General features: G+C 36.1%; 1 protein-coding gene across 8 annotated transcripts in view; it reads left to right on the forward strand.

The window, feature by feature from the left end:
- Positions 1-14,711, forward strand: part of AGGF1 (angiogenic factor with G-patch and FHA domains 1) — a 123,669-nt gene that overhangs the window by 19,772 nt on the left and 89,186 nt on the right. For all 8 annotated transcript variants that reach the window (XR_007127354.1, XR_007127352.1, XR_007127353.1 and 5 more), the window contains exons 9-13: positions 2,723-2,824; positions 3,701-3,866; positions 5,276-5,358; positions 11,712-11,839; positions 13,920-14,019. Coding sequence is in view for 4 of the 8 variants with exons in the window: in XM_047729257.1 (XP_047585213.1) it covers positions 2,723-2,824; positions 3,701-3,866; positions 5,276-5,358; positions 11,712-11,839; positions 13,920-14,019 (579 nt within the window). In the remaining 4 variants the exon portion in view is untranslated. The remainder of the gene's footprint in view (positions 1-2,722; positions 2,825-3,700; positions 3,867-5,275; positions 5,359-11,711; positions 11,840-13,919; positions 14,020-14,711) is intronic.

Genomic DNA, 14,711 nt, shown 5'->3' on the forward strand with positions numbered 1-14,711 from the left:
TTTTTTTAAAAAATATCTGAGGCAAGGGGGCCTGAGTGGCTCAGTTGGTGAAGTTTCTTCATTTCAGCTTAGGTCATGATCTCAGTGTCCTGAGATCCAGCCCTATTTTGGGCTCCATGCTCAGCCTGGAATCTGCTGGGGATTCTCTCTCTCCCTCTGCCCTTCTCCCCACTTACACCCTCTCTCTGTCAAAATAAAATAAAACCTAAAAAATAAATATCTGGGTCAAATAAGGCAAAATTTATTAAAGCTGGGTCATGGGTAGAACAGTTCAGTATATTCTTTTGTGTTTTTGGAACACTTTATAATTAGTTTGTTTATGAAAACTTTTTTTTTCTTCTTTTTTTCAAGGGTTTTATTCATTGACAGAGAGAGCATAAGTAGGGTGAGAAGCAGGCTCCCCGCTGAGCAGGGGGCCTGATGTGGGCTCGACCCAAGACAGGACCTGACCTGAAGGCAGATACTTAACTGAGACACCCAGGCACCCCTGTTTATGAAAAATTTTAAGAACAACTTCATTGAGATACAGTCCATATCCTGTATACAATTTATGCATTGAAAGTGTGTAATTCAAAGGTTTTTTGGTGAATTTAGAGGTGTGTAGGCATCACCATAATCCGTTTCAGAACATCACCCCCCCCCCTTTTTTTTAAAGCTTTTATTTATTTATTTGAGAGAGAGAGAGAGAGGATGAATAGGAGGGGCAAAGGGAGAGGGAAGACACAGCCTCCCAGCTGAGCAGGGAGCCCAGTTCAGGGCTCGATCCCAGGACTGTGAGATCATGATCTGAGCTGACGGCAGAGGCATAACTGACTGAGCCATGCAGGTGCCTAGTTTCAGAACATTTTCATCACCATAGAAAAAACAGTAATAGTCACTCCCCAATTCCTTTCAACTCCCACAGTCCTAGGCAACCACAGTCCGCTTTCTGTTTCTGTGGATTTGCCTGTTCTGCACGTCATGTAAATAGAATCCTATAATATACAGTTGTTTTTACCTAATATGTTTTCAGGATTCATTCATGTTGTAACATATATCAGTATTTCATTTCTCTTTATTGCCAAATAATAATGTCAGTGTATGGATATACTACATTTTGTTAATCGGTTTTTGTTTGAATTGTTTCCATTTTTTGGCTACTAAGAGTAATGCTGCTGTGAACATTCATGTACAAGTTTTTATTTGTATGTTTTTATTACTCTTGATATATACCTAAAAGTAGAATTGTTGGGTCCTATGGTAACTCTGTTTAACCTTTTGAGGAACTGCCATATCCTTCTAAAACAGGTACACAGTTTTACATTCCCACCAGCAGTGTATTGTTTATGAAATTTTAAATGAAATGTCTGTAGTTCTTTATCCAATTAAATAGACATGTACTGAGTATATGCCATTATATGTGAGGATCTGTGTTATATGTACTGAGTCATAAGCAAAAATGTAAGTTAAGCAGTAATTGTTAGCCCTACAGCAGCTATCCCCTATGCAGTAATTTTGTGTAGTGTAATTGTTATGTAAACAAAGTACTGTGGAGCAAGGAGGGAATATTAGTCCTGAGTATTGAAAATCTGGAAAACTTCTCTGAGGAGTTCACCTTGAGGGGCACATGGCTGGCTCAGTCAGTAGAGCATGACTCTTGATCTCAGGGGTTGGGAGTTTGAGCCCCATGTTGGGTATAGAGATTGTTTTTAAAAAAATTGAATCTTTAGGGGTGCCTGGATGGCTAAGCTGGTTAAGCAGCTGCCTTCGGCTCGGGTCATGATCCCGGAGTCCCGGGATTGAATCCCGCATTGGGCTCCCAGCTCCACAGGGAGTCTGCTTCTCCCTCTGACCCTCTCCTTTCTCATGCTCTCTCTCACTGTCTCTCTCTCACATAAATAAATAAAATCTTAAAAAAAAGGAAAAAAAATCTTTAAAAGAAAAAATTCATCTTGAATATTTTATATTAAGAACTTTTAATGATAGAGACGAATACTTTTTTTTTGCCTTTTTGTTTTTTTAAAATTTTTAAATTATTTTTATTAACATAAAATGTATTATTTGCCCCAGGGGTACAGATCTGTGAATCATCAGGCTTACACATATAAGACCAATACTCTTATTAGGTGAAAATAGTTTCAAATGTTTTAAATACTCTAATCTCAAATATAAAAATAGAAAATATAAGACACACAATGAATTATTAATGGCAGTAGTAGGTAGAATTACAGGTGACTTTCTTCCATAGACTTCACATTTCTACCAGAGGCGTTGTATTTTTGTATTCAGGAAAAAAAGCATTAAAAATAGTAAAATTGGGGGCACCTGGTTGGCTTAGTTGGTGCGACTCCTGATGTCGGAGTCAGGAGTTTGAGTCCCACATTAGGTGTAGACCCTACTTTAAAAAAAAAATAAAATAAAATAATAAAAATTAAGTTGTTGTAGACTAAGTCTCTCATATCCTATGAGAGAAATTATGGTTTAAAAAAAGTATTATACTTTATGGGGCGCCTGGGTGGCTCAGTGGGTTAAATCCTCTGCCTTTGGTTCAGGTCATGATCCCAGGGTCCTGGGATCAAGCTCCACATCGGGCTCTCTGATCAGTGGGGAGCCTACTTCCCCCTCTCTCTCTGCCTGCCTCTCTGCCTACTTGTGATCTCTGTCTGTAAAATAAATAAATCTTTTTTTAAAAAGTATTATACTTTATAATTACCTCATTCTTTTTTTTTCTTTTTTTTTAAAGTTTCATGCAGAAATTTATTTTGACCATGACTTACAAAGTTACGTTCTTGTGGATCAAGGTAGTCAAAATGGTACAATTGTTAATGGAAAACAGATTCTTCAGGTGAGTGTGTATATTTTTATTACCTGCACATAAGTCTTAAAAAATGAACTGAAATTTTTATTCTGAAGGCCATAGTTGTTAAACCTAAAATTTGGGTCAGGTTACTATTCAAGCCCAAATGCATTACATGAAAGGGGATTCCCAGATAGGGCTGAAAAAAGTATATAGCAAGTGGATACTTAATTCTTGAGTTTTATCTTCTAATTATGGATTTATGCCTTATTTTAGAAGTAAATGCATTTTAAAGCACTTCAGAGTAAATGGTCTTACAGTAACTTAAAAGGCACTCCTTTTTTTGTATTTTTAAAAAAATTGTTTAAATGGAAATGTTGCTAAACTGGATACTCCTTGAAGACAGGGCCTATGTCTATCCAGTTAACTCTTGTATCACCAACATTTGGCAAGGTGCTTGGCACATAATATATGGAAGAAAGTAAATAGAAGAGGGTGGGGAAGTCCTTAGTCTATAAGAATAAAAAATGATACAAAACTGAATTATCAGAAAAGAAGAGGAAAAAAAGGAAATAGGCACTTAGCCCCTTAATATTTTATCTTTTTGACTGTGATGGTTATTCATTTTGGTAATAGATTGTTTGATGTTTGGGTTGGGTATTTCTCTAGGATTACGCATGGAGATGAGATTAGCGGGTTTTGATAATTTAAAAGAAGTTGCTCAGTTCAGGTATCTTCTCCACTAGTTGAACATTGTATCATCCTCAAGTTGTGGAAATGTGTGCTGTGTGTACATATGTGTGTCTGTCTCATTGAGAACCATCCTAAGTATTTTTTTGTTTTAATCAGATATTACTTAGAGTAGACATAAAATAATTTAACGTAACTCTCTTGGGTTTTCTGTGTTGTAATTTTTTCTTTTAGCCTAAAACTAAATGTGACCCTTACGTCCTTGAGCATGGTGATGAAGTGAAAATTGGAGAGACTGTACTGTCTTTTCATATCCACCCTGGCAGTGATACCTGTGATGGCTGTGAACCAGGACAGGTTAGAGCTCACCTTCGTCTTGATAAGAAAGATGAATCTTTTGGTATGTGAAACATACTGTTATATGTAAACATGATAACTTTTCTGTTGAATTCACTGGAGTATTCTAAAAAACTATAAACTATCAGCTACCAGCTTCATATTTAATTGATGTAATACTGTATAGAGATACATTTATATTTTAGTGAATATTATCACATGAGACTAAGAAATGACATATATTTGAAATTTGAAACCTAGGCTAGTCGATTATGATTTTAATAGATTTTTTTAAGCTAATAGATTGTTATTTTAGTTAATTTTTCTCTGCAACAATTTAGTTGTGCTATTATAGCATTAGGTTGTTTTCTGACCCATAAGGTAATTATTAGCTATTTTTGCTAATAAAGTTTAATAGGCTTTGGAAGTAGCATGGTAGTGATAGCTAAATGTCCTTCAGAAGGTTAATTGTGACTAGAGTGAATTGTAACTAGAGTGAAGATTGGTTTCCTTTTGACTTCTATTTATGGATATGAAAAAGTCATCCATGGTTAAACTCTGTCATATAATAATATAATAGGCCAGGGTATTAAGAGTTATTGATTGATATCTTTTCTTCCTCCATCCATCCATCCATTCCTTCCTCCCCCTCTCCCTCCCTCTCTCCCTTTTTTCTGATTTTACTTACTTGAGAGAGAGAGAGCAAGCTTGAGGGACAGAGGGAGAAGCAATCTCTCAGCTGAGCAGGGAGTCCAGTGTGGGTCTTGATCCCAGGACCTGGGGATCATGACCTGAGTTGAAGGCAAATTCTTAACTGACTGGGCCACCTGGGCACCCCAATATGTTTGCTTTCCTACTTAGAACTTCTGTTGCTCTATTATCTATCTATCTATATACCATTATTTTCTATAACAACACTGTAAGAGGTTGTTATCTTACTTAAATCCACTCCTCAAAGGCTTTTAAATTTTGAATAGATACCTTAAACCAGTAAGAAGTTTTTTTTTTTTTACATCGTTTTCCCCCAAATACCAACTGTACGTGTTCATTATATATTTTTTTTCTGATTCTAGATTATGAAAATGAGTATGGTACATTACACATAATGTGAACCTTAGATTCGGTGATTTTTACATGCCTATATTCTTTAGAAAATTAATAATATTTCTGCATTTGAAATTCCATTATAATAATCATATCGGAAAACTAAGGTGTTTAGTGTTCTTTTGTTACCTATACAGTAGCATTCCTGTAGTCTTTGGGACTTGGTTTACTTTCCAAGTAGATTTAGTTACCAAAAAGGACATCACTACAACCCAAGATTCTTTTATATTAATGTTTATTTGAACTTTTAGTTAATAAGCAGATGGATAGTATTAATTTTTTATTATTAAATAACAATATTAATTTTGTGTAAAATCTATCAGACTTAGAATTTTTTCTTTTAAACCAAACTCAACTTTTTCCTTTTAGTTGGTCCAACACTAAGTAAGGAGGAAAAAGAGTTGGAAAGGAGAAAAGAATTAAAGAAAATACGAGTAAAATATGGTTTGCAGGTATGGATGTTAAATATAGTTACATTTGTTAATTATGCATCTGGTTTTGAGTAAAAATGTTTTTAGATATACATAGTCCATTTTATATATAGAAATACGGCTGTTTGGAGTGATTTCAAGATTTATGTAATTTCTTTTAGTTGGTTACTATTTACTTCAACAACTATTGAGGCTGGAGTATAAAAATGGTAATAATACCCAACATTCAAGTAGCCACTTCTGGTTTTTAAAAAATTTGGATTAAGATGGTGCCATTGAAGAACATTGTTGGAGTACTGGTACTGAATCCAAAACGTACTTTAAACCACAGTAATTAAGACAGTATAGTATTGGCAATAAAGATGAATAGGTCAAGGGAACAGAATAATGAGTTGATAGAACAGATAATAGAATAATGAATAGATTCACAGACAGATACATAGGTGTGTATAAGGGTGTGTGTGTGTGTGTGTGTGTGTGTGTGTGTGTGGTATGAATGATTTTCAACAAAGTTGTGAAGGCACTTGGGTAGAGAAAGGAGGGTCTTTCCCAACAAATGTGCTGGAGCACTTGGACAGCGATACACAAAAACAAAATAACTTTGATCTTATAACGTATAAAAATGAACTCAAAATGGATCATAAATACAAATTTAAAACTTCAGAGTTTCTAGAGCAAAGGTTTTTTTAAGATACCTAACGCCAAAAGCACAATCTATAGAAGGGCAAATTAATAAATTGTACTTCCTCCAAAACTGTTCTTCCAAGGACACTATTAAAAGAATGAAAAGACATGAGACCCCTGGGTGGTTCACTTGGTTGAGGATCTAACTCTTGACCTCAGCTCAGGTCTTGATCTCAGGGTGGTGAGTTCAAGCCCATTACTGGGCTCCACACTGGGCGTGGGAACCTACTTTAAAAAAAGAGAATGAAAGATAAGCCACACACTTGGAAAAATATTTACAAATCCTTAATCTGATAAAAATCATAGATCTTGGGGCGCTTGGGTGGCTCAGTCCTTAAGAATCTACCTTTAGCTCAGGTCATGATTCCAGGGTCCTGGGTCGAGCCCCACATCGGGCTCCCTGCTCAGGAGGATGCCTGCTTCTCCCTCTTCCACTCCCCCTGCTTGTGTTCCCTCTCTCGCTGTGTCTGTCAAATAAATACATAAAATCTTTTAAAAAATAAAGAAAATCATAGATCTTATATCTGGAATATATAACAAAATCCCAAAACAATAAGAAAATGATTTGTTTTTATTTATTCATTTTTTATTTTTCTAATTTTTATTTAAATTCTAGCTAATATACAGTGTAATATTGGTTTTAGGAATAAATTTAGTGATTAATCACTTATGTATAAAACCAGTGATCATCATAAGTGCCCTCCTTAATACCCATCACCCATTTAACCCATCCCCCACCCATCTCCTTCCATCAACCCTCCCTCTGTTCTCTAGTGTTAGGAGTCTCTTATGTTTTGCTTCTGTCTCTCTTTTTTTCCTTCCCATATAGTCATTTGTTTTTTCTTATATTCCACATACGATTGAAATCATGATATTCATTTTTATCTGAGTGACTGACTTCGCTTAGCATAATATACTCTCATTTCATCCATGTCCTTGCAAATGACAAGATTTCATTCTTTTTTAGTGGCTAAGTAATATTCCATTATACACATACACACACACACACATACATACCACCTCTTCTTTATCCATTAATTGGTTGATGGATACCTGGGCTCTTTCCATAGTTTGGCTATTGTTGCTAACGCTGCTATAAACATTGGGTGCATGTGCCCCTTTGAATCTGTATTTTTTTATCCTTTGGGATACATATCCTAGTAGTGTAATTGCTGTCATAGGGTAGTTCTATTTTTAACTTTTCGGGAAATCTCTGTATTTTTTTCCAGAATGCCTGCACCAGTTTGAATTCCCACTAACAGTGTAAGAGGGTTTCCCTTTTCTCCACATCCTTGCAAACATCTGTTCCCTGTGTTAATTTTAGCTGTTCTGACAGGTTGTGAGGTGGTATCTTGTTTTGATTTGTATTTGCCTGATGATGAGTGATGTTGAGCATCTTTTCATGTGCCTGTCAGCCATCTGGATGTTTTCTTTGGAAAAATGTCTATTCATGTCTTCTGCCTCTTAATAGGAAAATAATTTACAAATGGGCAGAAGAGCGGCACCTGGGTGGCTCAACTGGTTAAGCGGCTGCCTTCGGCTCCTGTCATAATCCCAGGGTCCTGGGATTGAGCCCTACCTTGGGCTCCCTGCTCAGTAGGCAGCCTGCTTCTTCCTCTCCAACTGCCCCTCTCCCCTGCTCATGCTTGCCCTCTCTGTCTTTCTCTCAAACAAATAAGTAAAATCTTTAAGTTAAAAAAAAAAAAACGAGCAGAAAGGGGATGCCTAGGTGGATCAGTTGGTTAAGTGTCTGCCTTCAGCTCAGGTTATGATTGCAGGATCCTGGAATTGGGCTCCCCATTGGACTCCCTGCTCCTCAGAGAGTCTGTTTCTCCTTCTCCCTCCACCCCTCCACCTGCTTGTGCTTGCTCTCTCTCCCTCTCTCTCAGATAAGTAAAATGTTAAAGAGGTATTAAGAGTGAGGGAGAGAGAACAAGCAGGGAGGAGCGGCAGAGGGAGAGAGAGGGAAGCAGATTCCCTGCTGAGCAGAGAGCCCAGTGCGGGGCTGGATCCCAGGACGCTGGGATCATGACCTGAGCCGAAGGCAGATGCTTAACTGACTGAGGCATCCAGGTGCCCCAATAAATAAAATCTAAAAAAATAAATAAAAGTGAGCAGAAGATTTAAATAGACACTTCACCAGTGGAGATGTACAGATGGAAGCTAAACACATGAAAAGATGTCTGGTATTGCTGGGAAGTTGCAAATTAAAACCAAGTAAAAAGACTGTCCACATCAAATGTTGGTAGGCACATATAGAAGCTGGAATTCTCATATAGTGCTTGTGAGAATATAAAGTGGTGCAGTTGCTTTGGAAAATAGTAGTTTCTTGGAGCGCCTGAGTGGCTCAGTGGGTGAGCCTCTGCCTTCAGCTCGGGTCATGATCTCAGGGTCCTGGGATCGAGTTCCACATCGGGCCCTCTGCTTGGCAGGGAGCCTGCTTCCCCTTCTCTCTTTCTGCCTGCCTCTCTGTCTGCTTGTGATCTCTATAAAATAAATAAATAAAATCTTAAAAAAAGAAAAGAAAATAGTAGTTTCTCTGAAGGTTAAATGTATGCCTACCATGTGATTCACTGTTCTATTCCTACATATTTACCCAAGAGAAATGAAAGCATATGTTCATACAAAGACTTAGAAACAAATGTTTATGATGGTTTCTTTCTTTTGAAAACCTTTTTAAAATGTATTTATTTATTTTTTTTACCAAAGTATAGTTGACATACAGTGTTGTGTCAGTTTCACATCAAAACATGACTTGATGACTCTTAATCTCACAAAACAAACTGAGGGTTGATGGGGGGAGGGGGGATGGGAGAGGCGGGGTGGGGTTATGGATATTGGGGAGGGTATGTGCTATGGTGAGTGCTGTGAAGTGTGTAAACCTGGCGATTCACAGACCTGTACCCCTGGGGATAAAAATAGATGTTTATAAAAAATAAAATTTAAAAAAAAAAGTAAAAAAAAAAAACATGACTTGACAGTTCTGTACATTACATGATACCACAGTAAGTGGAGTTACCATCTGTCACCATATAATGTTACCAAAATATTATTAATTATATTCTCTATGCTATACTTTTTACCTCCCTAACTTATTTATTTTATGACTGAAAATTTGCATCTCTTAAACCCCTTCACCTATTTTGCCCATCCCCCACCTCCCTACTTCCCCTCTGGCAACCACCAGCTTGTACTGTATTCTAGTTCTCTGTTGCTAGTTTTTGTTTGTTTTTTAGATTCTATATATAAGTGATGTTATGTTGCATTTGTCATTCTCTTGACTTAATTTCACTTAGCATATTAACTTCCAGGTCCATCCATGTTGTTCCAAAACACAAGATGTCATTTTTAATGGCTAATATTCCAGTGTGTGTGTGTGTGTGTGTGCGTGTACACATCTTTTTTTTTTCTTTTTTTAAGATGTTATTTATTTATTTGACAGACAGAAATCACAAGTAGGCAGAGAGGCAGGCAGAAAGAGAAGGAGGAGAAGCAGGCTCCCTGCTGAGCAGAGAGCCCGATGCGGGGCTCAATCCCAGGACCCTGGGATCATGACCTGAGCCCAAGGCAGAGGCTTTAATCTACTGAGCCACCCAGGTGCCCTTGTACATCATATCTTTACCCATTCATCTCTTGATGAACATAAACAAATTATGGTATATCTATATGGTCAAATACTCTTTAGTAATAAAAAAATGAGCTGTTGATACAGGCTGCAATATGGGATGAATCCTAAAATAATTATGCTGAGAGAAAGAAGCCAGACAACATGAGTATATGTGCTGTACACATCCATTTATATATAATTCTAGGAGTGCAAACTAGCATATCATGACAGAAAGATTAGTGGTTGCCTGGATACAAGAGAGGCAAGGAAGGCTCTCTAGGGCTGGATTACAAAGAAGGTTGAGGATACTTTTGTGGGAGATAGATTTATTTATTATCTTGATCATGGTGATGGTTTCAAGGGTATATACAAATTTCAGACATATCTAATTCTGTATTTTATATGTAACATATTAATTATGTATTGTTAATTATCACAATAACATTTTTATTTATTTTTTTAAAAGATATTATTTATTTTTTGACAGAGAGAGATCACAAGTAGGCAGAGAGGCAGGCAGAGAGAGAGAGAGAGAGAGATGAGGAAGCAGGCTCCCTGCCAAGCAGAGAGCCCAATGTGGGGCTCGATCCCAGGACCCTGAGATCATGACCCTAGCTGAAGGCAGAGGATTAACCCACTGAGCCACCCAGGCGCCCCCACAGTAACATTTTTAAAAAACATTTTTAAAGAAGTAGATGAGGAAGGTAATTAGTATTCCGTTTACATTTGAGGACCTAAGCTAAGGGTCACTCAGATGCTAAGTGGCAGAATTAGCTATGGAATCTGTTTTTTTTGTTTGTTTGTTTTTTTATATTTTATTTATTTTGTATTTATTTAAGTAATCTTTACACCAAACGTGAGACTTGACCTCATGACCCCTAGATCAAGAGTTGCATGCTTCTCTGACCAAGCCAGGTGCATGCCCCTGGAATCTAGGGCTTAAGTGCGTTTGTCCAGTGGTTTTTAAACTTCATGAATTTGTGGGGAAAAATGCTGCCAGAATAACATATTTTTCTGCCAGGATAACATATTTTTCTGCAGAATTGTGTTTTTTTGTTGTTAGCTTTCACACTAGGAAAAATCATAATAGAAAAAATGTTGAGGGGCTAATTTGGGAGGAAAATAGAAGATAATGAGGAGAGGATAAAATGTTTTCTCAAAAGTTTTACTCTCTTGTCTTCTGGGGGGAAACCCATTAGGGTTGGTGGTTCTATATTTTTCTTCTCCCTTTAAAATCAAAATTAAATAAAAATTTCTGTAGTACTTACCTTGAATTTTATTAACATTCCCTAGCATCTTTCAGGGATTTATATAAAGATAAACAAGTCATAAGAAAGGGAAAGAGAAAGAGGCCTTGAAGCCCCAAGCGAAATTGACTACCTCTGCTTTTGTGCTGCTGCTGTGTCTTGTGCATACTTTTATTGTTGAACCAGTCATACAATAGCATACTGAAAGCAGATGTGTCTACCTTCTGGGATTACAAAATTCTTTGCATACCACACCTTTTATTCAGTAAATATTTCTTGAGTGGCTGACTAATCATATAAATGGAGCTATATCAAAGCAAAAATCTATTTTAATTGCCATGGCAAAAGAGTACCTGCTCTTTTCCACTTTTTAAACACTTTCTACCTTTTTCCCTTCTAAGGAATAACACCTAACTATTTTAGGTCTGTTGGAACTTTCAGTCCCTTAGAGAAAAGAAGTGGTCAATGTTTTGCCAAACCCAGGAGTTCTACATATTTCTTTGAATGCTGGCAGTTCATGAGAATATGCGTACACAATATTAAATCAAAATGTACTATATATTCACTTACAATTACATGCTACAATTTATATGTGATTTATATTATCTTCTATATGCAGTTTATGTTCTGCAACTTGAAGTAATATAAACCTTTCAAAGGAGATAGAATGAAAATAGCATACTCTAACATAATTGTCTTAATTTATGTCATAGCCTGTTTTAATTTGTTGTTTTAATAGAGACTACATTGAACCATATTTACCAAGTAGAGCAAATACACAGTTCATTTTTATGTATCAGTTTGTTTTCTTCAATGAATATTTCATGTTTATAAAGAATACAGACTATGAAGATGAAAAGGCATTGAAGAATCCAAAATACAAAGATAGAGCTGGAAAACGGAGGGAGCAGATTGGAAGTGAAGGGACTTTCCAAAGAGATGATGCTCCTGCATCTGTTCATTCGTGAGTACTAAGTTTTAATTTCTCAAAACATTCTTTGTACTGTAATCACATTTGTAGAGTAGTATGACTTATAGGACTATATATACTGGTAATTAGTCTTTAAAGGAATGATTCTTAACAAGATGGAAATATTGTCTCTATTTACATTTTCCTTTAATATTAGAATTCCATTCCCTAGAAGATTACTTAGCATATATGAAAGTACTAATACTTAAACAGACATATATACACATACCTAACATTCTAGCCATGCCCTTGAGTGAACATTTTTTTAGAGAGCAATGAATCTGGTGGGGGAATGGGGGAAGGAGGGGCAGAGGGAGAGGGAGATAGAGAATCTCAAGCAGGCTCCATGCCCATCACAGATCCCAATGCAGGGCTCAAGCTCATGACCCAAGCCTAAATCAAGAGCTGGACATTTAATTGACTGGGCCATCCAGGGGCCCCTGAGTGAACATATTTTTTATATACTAGATATCTTAAAGTTTGGACTAGTAAGAAATCAGTATGAACTGTGTTTTTTGGGGGTATTTTTTATAATTATTTTAATACTCACCTACTTTTGTTCTTGTTGACTCTGAAATACTATTTTTCTTACTTTTCTTTGGTTCGGTTTTTTTCTTTTGGTAAAGTAGCACTGATATCATGAAAAATGTGATTTTTGTGTCCTATATGATATGGCCATATTTCTCCATTTAATCATATACTAGCTACATTTTTTTTCCAGAATATAAATTCGGGGTTTAATGAGAATTTAAATCTTTTGTGTAAGACTGACAACTAACCATAAACTTTGATTAAATGTATTTTATTAATTCTAAAATATACTAGGATAGAGTTTTAGTTACATATATATGACAGCAGTGTTTTCTTAATGGTACATAAAATAGCAGTGCATCTTGCATCCATCAACCTTGATGAAATACAGCATTATGAATCATATAAACAACATGATGATTTTTTTTAAGTTTAATATTTTCTATATAATTGCTGGAAAATATGAAGATAGCATTAGAGTTAAATTAGAAGGCAGAAATAAAAAATGAAATACATTGGTCTGACATTGCTTGGTTTACTGTTATTAAGCTAATTTAACATATTTTGTAGAACTGAAAATACAGTGTGATGGAACATAAAATTAAAATATCCTTAAACTAGCAGAACATAAAATCATAGAACAAAATGCAAATAGTGAATGAGAGTTTTGTTTAATTTTACTTTTATTTTTCTATTGGTGTATAATTTATATACATAAAAATATACAAATGTAAGTATCACTATCAATAACATATTTTAAGATTAACACATTGTAGAGCATATATTTCTTGGTCAAGAAATAGAAAATGATCAGTAATCCCCAGAAACTTGCCCTCTCTTAATGCCCCCTCTTGATCACTAATTCCTGTTTCCTCCCTTAAGACAACCACTTTCCTGACTTCTAGTAGGAACAGATTAATTTCACTTGTTTTTGAATTTTTAAATATATGGGATCATTCAATATTTATTTTGTGTCTATATTCTTTTTGTCCAACATACTTTGTTAGGTATATTTTATTTTCAGTGCTGTATAATAATTCTCTTACATGAATACGCCACCATTTATACATTTTACCATTGATAGACATCTGGGTTATTTTCAACTTAAAGTTATTAGATTTGTGGCAGAAACATTCCTTTTTTTTAAGATTTTATTTATTTATTTGGGGGAGAGAGGATGACTGAGAGCATGAGAGGAGCAAGGTATTCAGAAGAAGCAGACTCCCTGCCAAGCAGGGAGTCTGATGTGGGGCTCGATCCCAGGACTCCAGGATCACAACCTGAGCTGAAGGCAGTCACTTAACCAACTGAGCCCCCCAGGTGCCCACAGGAGAAATATTCTTATACCTGGTTTTTTTTTTTGGTGCACCAGTATGTGTTTTTCTTTTAAGTAGTATATAGAAGAGAATTTATTTAACTGTATTAGGTAGGCCAAACAGTTTTCTATAGTATTTGTACCAGTTACTTTTAATTTATTAGTTTATTATAAATGTGACCTACATGGCCTTTTCAAAATCAACTATCTTCTTAATTTCCTTTAAAGTGAAATTACTGATAGCAACAAAGGTCGGAAGATGTTGGAGAAGATGGGTTGGAAAAAAGGAGAGGGCCTAGGGAAGGATGGTGGAGGAATGAAAATTCCGGTAAGATGTGTGTTTTCTTTCATTCTTTATTCGTACAGCAGATGTATTTACTGTGTACTTGCTTTGTACCTTAGTGCCAGGAATATAGTATCAAGCACAAATAGACATGATTACTGTCTTTGTGGTATTCATAGTTACCAAATACACACACACACGCACGCACGCACATTGTTTTGTGTTGTTGTTGTTTTTTTTTTCTGGGTTTTTCTTTTGTTTTTCAAAGATTTACTCATTTAAGAGAGAGTGAGAGCACAAGCAGGAGAGGGATAGAGGGAGTCGAAGAGAGAGAATCTCAAGCAGACTCCTCACTGAGCACAGAGCCCTGCATGGGGCTCCATCTCAGATCTGAGCTGAAATGAAGAGTCAGACGCTTAACCGACTAGCCATCCATGCACCCCCACAGTGTTACTTTACAAACAGGCAGATCCTGTATCTGTTTTAGGTTTAAGAATCAGGTCATGTAACAAGCAGTAAAGGGAATAGTGTCTGAAAAACAATGCACTAATTAATTTTTCAGTCCCCATGGTTCATCAGAGGTTTAGGTTATCTTTTACAAAAACCTTACAAGGTAACATGATTAAAGAACTTTTTTGATAATTATCTGGTACCTAAGGAAATAATGGATGGATCAGTGTGAGGGTTAATGTGAATTTTCTCACTTATTGAGGTACAATGAGAAGAACATGGATTTT

This window comes from Lutra lutra, chromosome 5 (genome assembly GCF_902655055.1).
Source record: "Lutra lutra chromosome 5, mLutLut1.2, whole genome shotgun sequence".
Classification (NCBI taxonomy): Eukaryota; Metazoa; Chordata; class Mammalia; order Carnivora; family Mustelidae; genus Lutra; species Lutra lutra.